At 35.2% G+C, this 15,994-nt stretch overlaps 1 protein-coding gene across 2 annotated transcripts in view; it reads right to left on the bottom strand.

The window, feature by feature from the left end:
- gabrb2a (gamma-aminobutyric acid type A receptor subunit beta2a) overlaps positions 1 to 15,994 on the bottom strand; it is a 101,912-nt gene that overhangs the window by 59,972 nt on the left and 25,946 nt on the right. For both annotated transcript variants that reach the window (XM_005173103.5, NM_001024387.2), the window contains exon 4: positions 5,394 to 5,614. In XM_005173103.5, coding sequence (XP_005173160.1) covers positions 5,394 to 5,614 — 221 coding nt within the window. The remainder of the gene's footprint in view (positions 1 to 5,393; positions 5,615 to 15,994) is intronic.

Genomic DNA, 15,994 nt, shown 5'->3' with positions numbered 1-15,994 from the left:
AATTGTTTATGTCCAATCAACTTAAAATTGTAAAAACAATTAAGGTAACTTGATCGAATTGTGTTGAGACAACATGGAATCCAACATTTTTATTACAGTGTAGTTAACATAGTAACATGGAACAAGATGGCACTGATTGTTGCACAAATTTGGCAAGGTATAATCTGGGGTGCGTTTCCCAAACAAGGACTTAACTTGCAGCTGAACTAACATAGCAAGATGCATCGTTTGGGAAAAAAAACGATGTAGTGACGAGTGTTTCCCAAAAACTATAGTTGCTCTGTCGCAAATCTGTCATTTGAACTACGTTAGCTATAATGTAAAACGTCCTTCACGGCACTCTAAATGTGGAGTAACTACTTTTTTAGAGAAAACACCCATAATTTTTTGTGCAAATTATATTGTTTTACATGCACACGCATTAAAAAAAATAGTTTTGGTAAAAACATCCACTCATTTTTCATATTAATTGAAATATATATAAATGACACATATGGTTTCATTTACAAATATTATTGAGAAAATTCCAAATAAAATCACTGAGCAAACACGTATTCTAATCTCATATATAAATCATGTAAATTGTAAATTGTTGTAATTTACAGTAGGCTATTTTAAAAAAAAAGAAAAACAATCAAACTTAATTAATTAAAAATAAAAATTTATTAAATAATAATAATTATTATTTTTATTATTATTTTTATTATTATTATTATTATTATTGTTGTTGTTGTTGTTGTTTATTATATATTGTTTATTTATTTTACATAATATTTTATTTAAAAAGTATACTTTTACAATTTGACACATGCAAACCACTGTAGAAATGTTCAACAACAGGCCCATTTCATGTACAGTACAGATGCTTAATAAATAACCTACTATAAATTAAAATCATTAACGTACGCTATGTATTTTTGTTTTCACAAGCTTTGGACGCATAACTTAAATTCCACTTTTAAATAATTGGTCACTTATAGCTTTCGTTATGAGCCAGGGCTGTGTTTAAAATGGCATAAATGTTTTCAAAGTGCACTACTAATAAAGGTAACGCAATTGTTAATATGAAGATCACAAAAACTGAACTGTAAAAATCACCTTAGAAAGATGACTTTAATATTTTTTTTAATAATTCCAAGTTTAAATGTTAGAATGTTGTAAGCAAATAGGGCAAAAAGGGGGACAACGGGGAATAGAACACAGCCAGGGACCATGCTTCTAACTACAGCTCTAGAAGTGTAGTTGGAAAAGTACATGTTTGCGATGCAGTTTGCGAATGTTTGTTGATAACGACGAAACTTGCAAACTTAGTTGGCTTACAATGGTTTTTGGAAACACACCCCTGATTGGGTGGATTTATATGCTTACAGTGGTCCATTCCTTGTATGTGGATTACTCAATTAGCTGGATTTGGTTATTGACGATTTGACACATTCCAGTATCGTTCCGTTCTTCAAAACTCATCCGAGAGTTGTTGTCATAGCAACTGGTCTGGTAGCTCACACTGAGGAAAATAGTAAAATAATTGAAAAAAATAAAGCTGAGTTGACGCAGCCAACGTTTTTTTTTTTAATTTTTTTTTTAAAGAAATTAATAATATTTCATGCAGTAATGCACACGTTTTGACCGCTGCCTGTGATTTAATGCTTCGCAAAAGTTGCAGACACCTTTATCAAAATGTTTTTTTTAAGCAAAATTTATTAAATAAACAGCCATTTATTAAGAAACTTAAATAGGCCAACTATAATAAAGAAAATCCACTCTAAACACATTGCTTAATACTCTTGAAAGTGTAAAGCCTGCAGCCCACAACTAAGGTGTAAAGTGTAAGTGTAAAGCCTGTCATATTTAACAAAGCGTTTACTACACATTTTATACAATTTTTCTCACATGGATGATTGAATAATAATCAGATGATGTCATTATGCAGCTGTGGCATCAACTAATCATTGCATTGCTGATTAGCCAGAGATTAGTTACCAAAATTAAAAGATCCAGGATTTGCCAAATCTTCTTAGATAATTTAAGCAAGGTATGAAGAACAGACCCCAGGAGTAAAGTTAAATACTATAGGTTTTCATTGACTTCACAAGATGGTGAGATGTTCTGACTTGTATAAAAACCCTCTGACAGCAAATGAAAGTCAAAAAGAGAGCATTTTAGCCATAGCAAGAAAAACTGGTTTTCAAATTCTATAATTTTGCATCTTTACAATGTACCCCCAAAATGCTGGTCGTCTATGAAAGACAAATGCATGAGAGCTAGGGTAATGCACAGAATCTCAATCGGTTCAATACTGGAAAACTGAGTTGATTGTTAGTTCCACTCTGAATGGTAAATATCTCTTGATTTTTTAAGAGAATTTGGATTAAAAGTCTTCTCAGTGCTCTCATCAGAAAGAAAGAACCTCAAGTCTAAACTAACCTTTGCTGAGGAGCATGTTGTACAAAACTGCTAAAAAAGTTCACATAGTAAGTTAGTTGAATTTACATGGGTCCGATGGGAAAACAAAAAAAATATCCATTAAAAAATCCTTAAAATTCTGAATGAAAAGACAACCCTGTTCTCTAATTTTGATCTACTGAGAAAAATCACTGCATTAAACAATAATCAGAGTTTTCTTTGATGTATACATATGATAAAATAAAAATTCCAATTAATAAGAAACAGAACAGGAATGAAGATATTTTGAATAAAACCTAAATGATTTTCTGTACATTCACTGAAAGCCAATTCACCTTCACAATTGTAAAGAAATCAATGGTAATCAACGTTTAGTTCAGGGAAAGGACAGAAGATTTGATTAGAAATACCTTAGAAATACATTCACATGGGTTTTGAGTATAAACAAAAAAATGAGGTTGAGTATATAATAACAGAATTCTAATAACTAACATTTTAAAGGAACAGTTCACCATTCACTTCTATAAAACCTGTTTCAGATTCTTTCTTCTGTTAAACACAAATGAAGATCATTTGAAGACAGCTGAAACTATAGACTTGCGTATTTGCTTTTGTAACAACATAGGCTTATTCTGAAAATGTAGCCCTATATAGTTTTTAAAACGAACGATACGGGGCGGCATGACGCCATTCCTTTTCACATTTACCAGCTGACCACTTCCAGTTAGTTTGTCATGTCAGTGGACTTGAGACACAGAGAAGAGTTGACCACGGCGACGGGGTTTTGTTTCTGTGAAGAATGGTTCCAGAAAGTGGGAAAGACAAAAATAGAAGCCAAAAAATAAAATCAACAAGTAAATAACAGGGCGAGAACGTAGTTAATCATGAAAACGTAGTAAAAATCAGGCGAGGGCTTTTCTTTGTCTGGATTGCTTTTTAAAACTATCGGTTGGGTTTAGGAAAGTGAGTAGGTGGGTCAATCGATGCTTTTAAAAACACTATTGTTTGGGTTCAGGGAAGGAGGAGGGTGGGTCAGTTGATCGGTCAATCAGTCAGTCAGTCGACAGCGGCTTCTGGTGGATTTACACAAGAAGAGTAGGCAAGATTGGCACTCAGGACAGAAAATTGAGGTCTGAAAAGCATAAACAGCAGCCTCTACTGGATTCACAAAAACTGCACAAAAACATAGCTCTTGGGACATATTTGGCACTCTCCAGAAAAGTATATAGAGATACGTTTTCAGAATAAGCCTGGGTTGAGTTTTCAAACCAGTCAATGGTTACAGGTATTCATCTTTCTTCAAAGTATCCTTTTATTTTGTGTTTAACAGAAGGAAAACTCTCTTAAAGATTTGAAACCACACAAGTAGACTTGGGCAGTAATCTGGTCAATACCACTATAACATCATAGAAAACAATGCACTTATGTAGGAGACAAGGATTAAATATCAAATATAATTTATTTAATGTCTAAAAATGTGTATGTGTGGTTGTCATCACTGGACAGCAGGGGAGGAAAAGATGACGAGTTGTGCACCAAGTGACCTGGTCTAGAAAAAGAACACAACTTCTGCAGTTTGGCAGTATTTCGGGTTTCAACCGAACAAGAAGAGAGAGGCAGTAAATATAGATGAGACAATTTGCAAACTGTGCAACAAAAAGGTGACTGCAAGAGACCTAGAACCTAAGGTGGCATATATGGTATTCAGTTTCTGAAAGGTTTAGGCACAAGCCAACAGTTTGGTGATGACGCTGTTTGAGCCTTACATCATAATTGTTTTATTATGCACTGTAATACCGTATACAGAGGTAAAATAGGGAGGAGGTTTGAAGGTTTCAAAATTTGGATACCGCCCAAGCCTACACACAAGAGTACGTAAAACTATCCCTTTAAAAGCGTCTAACGATGAATTCAGAATATAACAAATGAACATATCTTAACATTAATCCATTAAAAACAAGCACAACACAAGTGCTAAGTTGTAACATGATTCAGTTATACGATTATGACTCAGAAACGATATTTAAGCCTTTGTGTTTTCATCTCCTAGCCAGTGTCCGTGGTTATTGGTTGAAGTCTTTTAGGAGCAAGATAATCAGATCTACCTGCCTCTGCTAAATTGTCAGCCTGGGCTCTTGCAGACAGTTATAGAAGAGCGCTGTTATTTTCTTCTCCTCCTGGTAATTGAGGAACATGCTTTGGCAGGCTTAGTGGAGCAGGGCACCCAAGGAACACGGACAACACAGCACAAACACACACACACACACACACATTTACAAACCCAGAAAGCCCATCTTCCAACACTCTTTTATGTCAAACCGCAACAGATCACAGATTCGCACTAAATTTCGAAATGGCACAAAGAGAACGCTCTATTACTGCCTCCTCAACACATGCTCACACATACACACACACACACACTGTCTCACAGACGAAGGTCTCCATTGACAAAGTATCGCACTGGCAGTCACGGCAGCAATGTTCTGCAGGCCAGGTCACGGCACTCTCACACATTCCCATCAATGTTTCATCATGTGCATTTAGTGTTTCTGCACGAATTTTCCCTTTCGGGTTATGTAAAAACAGCTTATGTAATTGGGCACTTACATAATGGGAGCGTTATAAATTATATTTATTGATTTGGGGTAGCTTAATAACAGCGAATTATCTGCTGCAATGCAGATTTTTAATTTTTAAGCACTCTTCTGATAAGGACGCCGCTGTCAGGCTGAGGAACAGAGAGCACAATATGCAGCTTTGGAATTAGCAACAACAATTTCATCCCTTCTAAACATAGACGCCGATGTTGAGTCATTTACACCGGCATAATGCATCAGCAGCAAGGAAAATAAAAACAGGCCCCAGAACATGCATGTGGGTGGTGCGCAAACCAGAGCAGGAATAGAATTATGAGAGGAGTTAAACAACCTCTGGCCGATGTGATGATTACAGGTCAATAACCACAGTGACAATGACCTCCAAGAGCGTACCTTAATCCGTATAGAACGGTGCCGTCAGGGTGAAGGCGTATCATTCGGTTCTTGACCGTCACTCCGTGAACGAAGGACTTCTTGTCGTTGAGGAAATAGGTGTCGGGCACCCACAGCTGGTCAGCCACGCGGTTATCCAAGGTTAGATTGAGAGGAATCTCCGAGTAAGACAATCGCTTGTCTCGCCAGGCTTGCTGGAAATACATAGTCAGGGTGTAGTCCTGGAAATAAGAGCACCATCAGGAAAAACATCAGAATTTTGAGCAAACGTGACATTGTATTCTGTTTTACTCACACTGTATCCAGGTTAAAAGAATATGCATGCACTTTATCAACAAGGAACTAACACTACTTTGTGTTTACATCAATATTTAATATTAATAAGAGGTGTCATAAATATTTAACCCAAGCTGTAATTCATATTTAAGTATTTAATATGAATATTTCAAAGCACACTTTGAAAAGTGGTGACCTGCAAATGTCAAGCCCACCTAATCTAATCCTTTAGTTTTGTAGAAGGCTTTACTCCACTGTTTATTATTTTGGGATTGTTGTTTTAATCCAAAAATACAGTAAAAACAGTAATACTGAGAAAAATTATAATATTTTTAAGTAAAGAACTGTCATTCCCATTTTTACATATGTAATATAAACAACACATAGGAAATACAGTCAGGGAAATAAGTATGAGTCCATATATGCAAAGAAAAAAATACTAATTAGTTTACAAATACAGTTATGTGTAATATAATGAACTGACACAGGGAAAAAGCATTGAACACATGAAGAAAGGAAGGTGTAGAAAGGCAGCGAAAGCCCAGACAGCAGCTAAAATCTCTCAGTAGCTATTCAGAAACCTTCTGCAGTTCTTCAGTGTAAATTAATATTAGCTGCTTCAGTCCAACATCTATTTTAGAAGAATGATGAAGATGAAACCAGGGTGGACATTTCAGCAGGACAATGATTTAAAACACAGCCAAGAAAACTCTAAAAAATAATTTCAGAGAAAGCGACGTGGTGACATGGTAAGTAATGCTGTCACGTCACAGCAAGAAAGGCTGTTGGTTTGAGCCTCGGCTGGGTCAGTTGGCGTTTCTGTGTGGAGTTTGCATGTTCTCCCCGTGCTCGCGTGGGTTTCCTCCGGGTGCTCCGGTTTTCCCCACAGTCCAAAGGCATGCGGTACAGTTGAATTGGGTAGGCTAAATTGTCCGTAGTGTATAAGTGTGAATGAGTGTGTATGGATGTTTCCCAGTGATAGGATGCAGCTGGAAGGGCATCCGCTGCGTAAAACATATGCTGGATAAGTTCATTCTTCGGTGGCAACCCCAGATTAATAAAGGGACTAAGCAAAAAGAAAATGAATGAATGAATGATTTCAGAGAAAAAAATTTAAGCTGTAGAATGGCCCAGCCAATCATCTGACTTAAATCCAATAACGAATACAAAATAAAGATCTGATCTGATAGACGAGACCCACAGAACCATCAATATTTCCACACTCTAAGTCTAATAAGCCAAAATATTAAATACATTTCAGTAGTTCAGCCCTTTCTCCTTCTGTAATTCCGATGTTATACATGACCAATTTTTCCAATTTATTTTATTATTTTTAATTTTTATGTTTGAAGTGTTTGTGTTTATACCAAAATCTTGTTCAATTCCATGTCAACAGCTCCTTTAGATTACTCCCAGGAATAAACATGACGTGTTGAACACATTTCCCTACTATATGTGCTTCAGCTTATTTGTGTAAAATAACCTCTTTGTCCCTTTTCACACTAATAATATTCAAATTATCAACAATACACACACAATGTCTACATACATACACATAGACACAGCGGACACACAAACACACACACACACACACAGTGCGCAATTAACTTTGCACTGTTTAATATCCACAGCTGTATGGACATCCGTTTTGTTAATGTACTAAATAAACCTAATTTAACGTCCACAAACAAGGACTGAAGCATCTTCTTTTATAATTGTACTGACACGCTGCTGTGGTGATAAAGTAAAGAGGTTAAAATTGCTGTAATTCATTACAAACATGCACTGCAACTCATTCTTGATCACATTTGATGATGATTGATGATCACAGAGTGCTGAACAGATCTTTTAATTGCTTTGTGCACATCCTGTCTTGTTGATATGATTATAAGCATTAATACTGAAACATGTTAACACACGACTGTCAATCAATTTAGTGGGCGGGAAAACCATACTCCTATGTCACTCTGCAGTGGGCCTCACAATGGGAGGGATTTGGATCCTTTTTAATGTCAGGAAATGTAAAAAAAGAGACTTTTCTCTTATGTTTGCTAGCCCTGCCTTCTCATGAAAGGACATGTGCTGAAGTAACATATTTCAAATTTGCAGAAATATCGACAGCACCCTCTAGTGGATGTGTTACCTGAAACGTTTAACAAAACGTACTTAAAGCAAAGCTGAGGCACGTGTTCCAATGAGCCTGAATATAAAACTCCACAATAATGCATCTGTGAAATTACAGCTCAAACTATAACACCGAATATTTTTTTTTTTCACAAGGCTCATCATCAAGTTGCTCATATAATAATACCTTCAGTAACAAGCCTATTTATTGCCTATTTAATTAGTCACCACGAACTGTTGTAGAGCCATTTTTTGCTTTCTTTCGGATCATTAGTCAACAAATCTTGGGTAAACACTGCAGGTGGTGGCAGGAACGCAGATGCACCTTTTTAATTTAACCAAGCTGAGTGCTCACTAAAACCGCCTCAGTCACAAATCACCTTGCGTTTCAAGTCATTACAAGTTCATTTCGATCTGGATGTGGGCGATAGTGATGATGTCCGAGCGTGTGAGTTGTTTACGCTGTAATTAGTCCATCCATTTCCACCAGTCTGACACATTCAGAACCATTTGTTGACTGGCTGTATTCATGACAGGCTGGCATTATCATATTGACAGTGCAATCAGCCAATCACACAGAAGCTACAGCTCTTGAACAGTGTTTGTTTATATTTTATTATCACATATTTTCCAATGCTTATATGGCAAGCTTTTTAGATTTAGATACAATTTAGAGATTTAGATTACATTTTAATCCATATGTGCTTCGATTCATTTTAAATAATAATAGTAGTACTAGTTTTAAATACTAATATGTTTTCCTTAAAATACTATGCATTAGCAACCAGTGCTTATCTTTAGGTATTAGTATCTTTCAAAAATATAATTTCTTTTTATTATATACTATTTATTGAATACAATTACAGCTTTTACACCATATACTAGTACCCGTTAAAAATACCAAAACTACTTTTTAGAAAATTCCCTTAAAAATCCAGTGACAAGTAACTAAACTAATGTTACAATAATAAATACATATTTTTGCCATTACATTTCTTTGAAGATCAGTCTAGCTTTAATTAATATGTATTCCTACTGTTACTAGTTTATGCTAGTATTTTTGTTTTGTCTACAAATCACTGCATACTATCATTTTATCTGTAGATACTAGTAGTTATATAGTAAGTATGCATACCCACTAAGCAAATATTACTTCTACAGTAACAAAGACACCTTAAAATGAAGTGTAATCCTAGATTTTATAGGCTATACTTATTTATTTGGTACTAGTAGTTACTGGTAATCATTTGACAGTTGTTTTTATTTACTGGATACTAGGTATTAATTAGGTTCAAACACTTATTTACTAGACACCAAAATATTTTGTACCTAATACTGTTAACAATTCTTACCTAACTAGTCTCCCTTTTATTTTACCTTGTGAAATGACTAGTCAGAATGACCACATTAGAATTCAATGAATAATTGCTAATAAAAATGGTTACTTTTGGAATAAGTTATAGTACCTAATATACATGTTTTACTAGTATCTATTTTGTACCAGTAGCTCAGTATTCTAGTATCCACTGAATAAGGATTAGCAATCACTTAACAGGTACTGATAATTAGTTAAGTACAGTAGCTTCAACTTTATAAATACTACACTGAAAAAAAAGATTCATTTGATTTAAGGTAAGTGGTTAAAAACAATTTTTATGGGCTGAATTTAAACAAACTAAATAAATTTAGTATAGTTCAGCTTAATTTGTTTATTTAAATTCAGCTTACATAAATTGTTTGCAACAATTTGCAATTAATCATTTTTCAGTGTGCTACGTATGTAATACAAACCTGTATATATCCAATAGGTTTGAGTACCTAATGAGTAGGTCTAATATCTAATGTTTTCATTTGTATTATTATCTAATGCATAATTACAAGTATCACAAATATAATACACTACACAAAATAGAGTAGTTAATATTGCAATAATTTTCAAAAAGGGCAATGGCAAAAATTAACAATTTCTCACCAATAAGAAGTGTAGATTTCGGTGGAATGATTTTGAGAGTAGTATTTAAAGTTTACAATGCAAATTCAATTATAACCACTTGTTTGGTAAACAAAGTCTCTCATGTAATATATCTACAACACAGAAAAAATTACTTTACGAGCTGCAATGTACATAAATCATAAAAACATATCATAATATTCAATAATATTACCAAAATTATTATATAATATTTATTTATTGTATGAATTACTATATAATATTTATTTATTGTATAAATTATTATATAATATTTATTTATTGTATAAATTATTCTATAATATATATTTATGCGAGTGCAGATTCAGTGTGGGCCTAAAAAATAAATACAGTACTGGTATCTATATAATAGGTACTAGTAACTAAGAAATAAGTAATAAATAAGTACTAGTATCTAATAATAAACAATGAATAGTTTCTATTTTTCTTGTGATAAGTAAATAGCATTATCTAAAAATGTCATCTTGCTTTAATAAACAAGAACTAGCTATCTAACATACTGTAAGCACTATTAACTAATACATTTTTACAAGTACCTAATTACTAGTTACTAGTATCTTAAAAGGTAAGTGCTAGTAGCATGAAAATAGACATTTTAAACATAACTCTTAAAACAGCTTTCCATAAAGTTAGTCATTTTACATTTATATACTGTCTATCATTTTCTCATGTGCAGTGCTTTTGAGCAGTGCCTCCTGGGATAAACTGCCTGCTGATTTGATCTAGCTTGTGTTTTTGGGGGAGAGCTCTGGATGCGTTTATCAGTGTGGCCAGAGGATGAGGGGGCAGTGGGACGGCTGAACGGTGCCAGCCACTTTCTAGCCCCATATTTATCTCTCCGTGCTTCTCCAGCAGTGACCTGTGAGGGAACTCTTAAAACCAGCAATCGCTTTCTGCCAAAAATAACCAGCGCACTTGATAAAGTTACTCTCAGGCATTAAAGGACAAAACCTCCCTCTGATTCAAAAGCTGCTGGAAGAACCAGATGTGACTCACACTGTCCTGCATGTGCACATTCAGCATGAGCAAACACGCGCTAAACACACACCTGCACACACTTTGCTCGCCCCAGTTCTCCGTCAAAAATCCCACACGCAAATACAAAAACACAACTGCAATAAAGCCAGTTTTGCATCACTGTTTGGTGTTTTGTTTTAAAAAACTGCACTGCTGAAGCTTTCTAGACAGCTAAAAACTCAAATTATTAATAAAAATGTGGCTATGTGAATCTCAGATTGAGAATGCAGACAGTCTGCTGTCAGGTGCACAAGCTCGACTCTTATAATTCGCTCCGATTGCTGGCGTGTGTCATTATGCGCATACTAGGTTAAGGATGGTGCTGAGCAGCTACAGTGCAGGTTTCCCTCAGGAGAAGCAGCTGAAGCCTTGGGCGACAGAATCGCCTCAGTCTGCTCAAACTCTTAAAGAGATAGCTGAGCTCAAAATTAACATTTTGTCACACTTTTTTGGCAAGTCAACCAGCAGTCATAAACTGTGTTTCCATTTTTTGTGCATTTTTGAAACATGTGAATAAAAAAACTTATGTGAGCAACTAATTAGGGTAAACATTTTATTTTAAAAAATATGTGCATAAACTACAATAGGAACACATTTATTGTATAAGGTCTTGTATAAGGTCTTGTGATTTTTGTTTTAACAGATCATGTGATAACAAAAATGGGCGAGATGGGATGGCATTAATGGGTAAAAGCAGCAGATTGACCACATTGCACAAAATCTGAAATGTTGTTTTGGCTGCTCTAAAAATCCTAAGCCAAAGTCTGTCATCATAGTGGCTTGTATTATGATCACCTCTAAATGCTGCTGTGCATATTCATTGCGTTTCGTCTTCATCTTAAGTAATTAATTAAATATGAAAAAAGGCCCACGGCTAATCCTTCCAGAAGGGTCTGGCTGCAGATTTGCACTTGCACTCTCATTCATGCACTCTGGTGCACCCACGCTTCCTCTACAAGTGACGTCATGAAAGTCCTTAAACAAAAAATCCCCCAGTTTGAAGGTTAAGGGTACCCTTAGTAAAAGTTGGGTTGCAAGAACAAAACAAAAAACATCAACCTAAAGAATTTAAGGCTGCCATTAAGTATTTCCCCTTCGTCTTTAGAAACAATTTTCTCTTAAACATTTACGTGACCTATCTGGGCTCTGACTCCTCTCTCGCCCTGCAATTGGGGGGGGGGGGGGGGGGCTCGAGGATCTTACGAGCTCAGGGTTCTCTACCAAGACAGCATGCCAAGCACGCTTCATAATCAATCATCAGCTAAGGGCGAACTCTTGAAACGGGAAAAAAAATGGCACAGATGATGTGTACTGCAGATCTGTTTTAAGACAAGCATTCATGGTTCGTTATGATCTGTTTATATAACTATAGCAACTGTGTCGCCTGTCGCCGTATGTTGCCAAAAACTAAAAAGGTACTTAGGTTAGGGTGACAGATAAGAAGAAGATAAAAAGTTTGTTGCAAAATTCTTAATGAAATCCCTAAGTTAAATTACTGAAGGACTTTTATGCAAGTGGGTACAGGTGTTGATTGTAAATGATGTCACTCGCAGATGAAGCGCGGTTGCCTGAGAGTGCAAGTCTAAATGTGCAAGCCTGAAAGTGCAAGTGCAAATCTGCAGCCAGACTCTATTGAATCCTTCCTCAGCAAATTCCCTTGTTTTGCCAATAGTTTTTTAGGAAATTCTCTTTAGCCACTTTGACACAGTAATACTGGAAAATACCCGGCAAATTACTAGAACGACTTTACCGGTAAATAAAAAAAAGCGCTGAATTCTGCACAGAAATTGCAAAAAATGTTTGAAGATTCCGTCTGGCCCTTGTTATAAGTCAGCATAATTTCATATTATTATCACATTATTTGTAATCACAATATTTAATGTTATTATTTCATTTTATTATTTATGATCTGTGGATTTATTTCAGTTCAATGCTCTAATTTGCTGATTGTTTGACCAAAAATCTGGCCTTGGGACCTGCATTTCCCTGTGATTTCTTGCTCAAGTTCAGTTTATGCGCTCTACACTGCATGTGATTTTTCCTAAATGTAGTTGTCACAATTACAACTTTAGAAGGGCTTGAAGTGTGGCTGAGCATGTTGACAGTAAGGGCACAAAATCTGTGTGTACACCATTAGTTACCATACTGTCATTTCACTGGGCTCTAAGTGCTCTGCGGAGTGAACTTTAGAGGATACGATCCCAAGGGAGCAAACATGTTTAGTTTGAAGGGCACCGCAAACCACATAGGGAATTAGGAGGCATTGATGCATCACTTCACAGCATAGGGAGTAAGGGAATATCAATAGATCACTACACAGGAAGTGGAGAGGGAAATTTAGCCACTAGTCATCATCACACATCAATCTAGTACTACAAGAAGTTCGACTACAACAAACGAGGAGAAAATGATTTATCATTTTATTTACCTGACACCAAGCTTAATTAGTCCCAGATGGGGTTTGTACATGGGTTGTTTGTGGGTATAAATTGTGCATGATATGGCAGGTTAAGCTTCAGGCAACTATATTACAATAATAGTTAAAATATGCACATCTAATACAACCAAATTATGATATTTTAAAATGACACCATCAGATAGACAGTTTATATTAATCACTTTAATAATACACAACCTGACAAAAGTTTTGTCGTCGATCCCAGTTGTAAGATCAACAAATAATAACTTGACTTCTTGTTGAACATTTGGAAAAGTGGCAGAATGTAGATTTTTTCCATGAATCATCTGTTGAACTGCAACCCAATCATCATTAATACTGCAGAAGACCTACTGGAATCCACATTGACCCAAGATTCCCACAGAAATCAGTCAAGCTTTGTGAAGGAAAAGTCATGGTTTGGGGTTACATTCAGTATGTGGGTGTGCGAGAGAACTGCAGAGGGGATGGCAACATCAACAGCCTGAGGTATCAAGACATTTGTGCTGATTACATCACAAACCACAGTAGAGGACAAATTCTTCAGCAGGATAGCGCTCCCTCTCATACTTCAGCATCCACATCAAAGTTCCTGAAAGCAAAGAAGGTCAAGGTGCTCCAGGATTGGCCAGTCCAGTCAACAGACATGAACAGTATTGAGCATGTCTGGAGTATAAAGGAGGAGGCATTGAAGATAAATTCAAAGAATCTTGATGAACTCTGGGAGTCCTGCATGAACGCTTTCTTTGCCACTCCAGATGACTTTATTTATAAGTGATTTGTGTCATCGCAGAGATGTATAGATGCAGATGTATGGATGTATACTACTTCTGATCAGGGAGTGGGACTCCATTTCAGCCCTGGAGTTTCAAGCCTCAGACCGGCCCACTTCAGTTCACGACTGACTATATTAAAATAAGGTCATTTCCAATTCAGTTTCTAATTACACTATCACGTCTTTTTTTAAGAGAACAGCTGCTTTAGAACTTCAAATGTTCAACAACCTTAACAGTTTTGTAAGTCGTAACAATAAAAATGAAAAAAATTACTTACTCAGACGAGGATCAAACCCAGGTCAGCAGCATCATAATCTAACGAGCTAACCACTGGACCACAACAGTTGTATATTGGAAAGTGACTCATCTGCTTTATATTATCATTAACCTGCAGGCTGGTTATATATAAAAAAAAACAGAGCTGCGGTAAAATAATGAATAAGAAGACTGTGGTCAAGTAAATCAATAAATTAATTTTAAAAGTGTGACTGCTTAGAGCAACAGATTCTGGAGCTAGGGACACCAGCCCTCGTGGCCAAAAAACAAACCGGCCCACCGGGAATTCGCCCGGTCCTCCAGATTAGCCAATCCAGGCCTGCTTCTGATACCAATTGATCAACTAGAAGTCAAGGTATTATTTGTCGTTCCTAAAACTTGGATAGTGAACTTCAACAGATGCTAATGGAGTGTGGGGTAATGAACACTGTGTAGTTACCCAGTCGTTTGGAAAATAGATTTATATTACTTCATGGAAAAAAATAGGTTTTGAAGAATGTTCATTCTGCTTTGACACATAACATAAATGTGGATGTACACAAGGAGATTTCAAGCTACACAAAAGACAAAAGTGCCATAAAAGCCTCGGAAAAGTCATTCATGGGACTTGTTATCCATATGAGCCTTTGTAATGTCAAAAATGTTACATATCTAGTTCTGTGTGAGGTAAAGACGAACATCTAAATATTAATTTCAAGTTTCTGAAATTTCAATGTAAAATATCTGTTCATAAATCATTTATGTTTTAGATAATATCACTATTACAGTACTCTATGCAGATTTATGTAAATGTATGTAAATGGAGTTCACGCTATCACCACAGATCTCAAATAACATTACAGTAAAGTTCCAACCCGTCTCATTCCTATGTTATGTGTCCCAAATTACAGAGTTTCTGGAACAAAATATTTGAAGTTTTTTTTCACTTACATTAGACATTCTGATTGAAGCAGATCCTATTATATTTGTTATATTATTATATTAATTATATTTGGAGTTTGCAAAAAAAATTGGAGACTTACAAGGGTACAACAACAGTTTGTTTTATATTGGTTGATCTCAACCAAAAAAATATTTTTTTTTTCTTTTTTTAGAAGAAAAAAGAAGTTCCAACTCTTAAATTATGGCTGACAGAGTTAACTGGTACAATGCATCTGGGAAATAAATCTGATATACCCTAATAGACAAGGTTTTGTTAAAAAATGGTCACCTTTTATTTCCCTTTTACAAATTTGTGATTAATTTGTTTACTATACCTTTAGTACCTACGTTTATTGTTGCACTGGTGGGTGGTTGGTTGGGGGAATGCATGTTTATGTTTTTTGATTAATTATTATTTTTATGACTGATTGTTGTTCGTTTTTTTTTTTTTTTTTTTTTTAATTATTATTATGATTTATTTTCAAATGTCTTATTGTTAAAATGCAAGTTTTATGATTATGTTTTGAAAAAATTTTATTTTCAAGTGAATGTCTGCGAAAATTTCTAATATAAAAAAAAATGTAACTAAAAAAACATTACAATAAAGTAATTATCTGCAATAATCAGAGTAATGACTTATTAGCGGGACTTGATGTGTACATGACAAGAACAAACCTCTTTGTATCCATTTACATACAATTTTCAAATCTCAGTGCTTTAAAAATGCACTGCTAACACAGGCAGAAATGTTCAAAAAATGTCCAAACATTTAAAAAAAAAAAAA

Source organism: Danio rerio, chromosome 14 (genome assembly GCF_049306965.1).
Source record: "Danio rerio strain Tuebingen ecotype United States chromosome 14, GRCz12tu, whole genome shotgun sequence".
Taxonomy (NCBI): Eukaryota; Metazoa; Chordata; class Actinopteri; order Cypriniformes; family Danionidae; genus Danio; species Danio rerio.
Note: the sequence above shows the minus strand (reverse complement) of the source record. Positions and strands in the feature narration are given on the sequence as shown.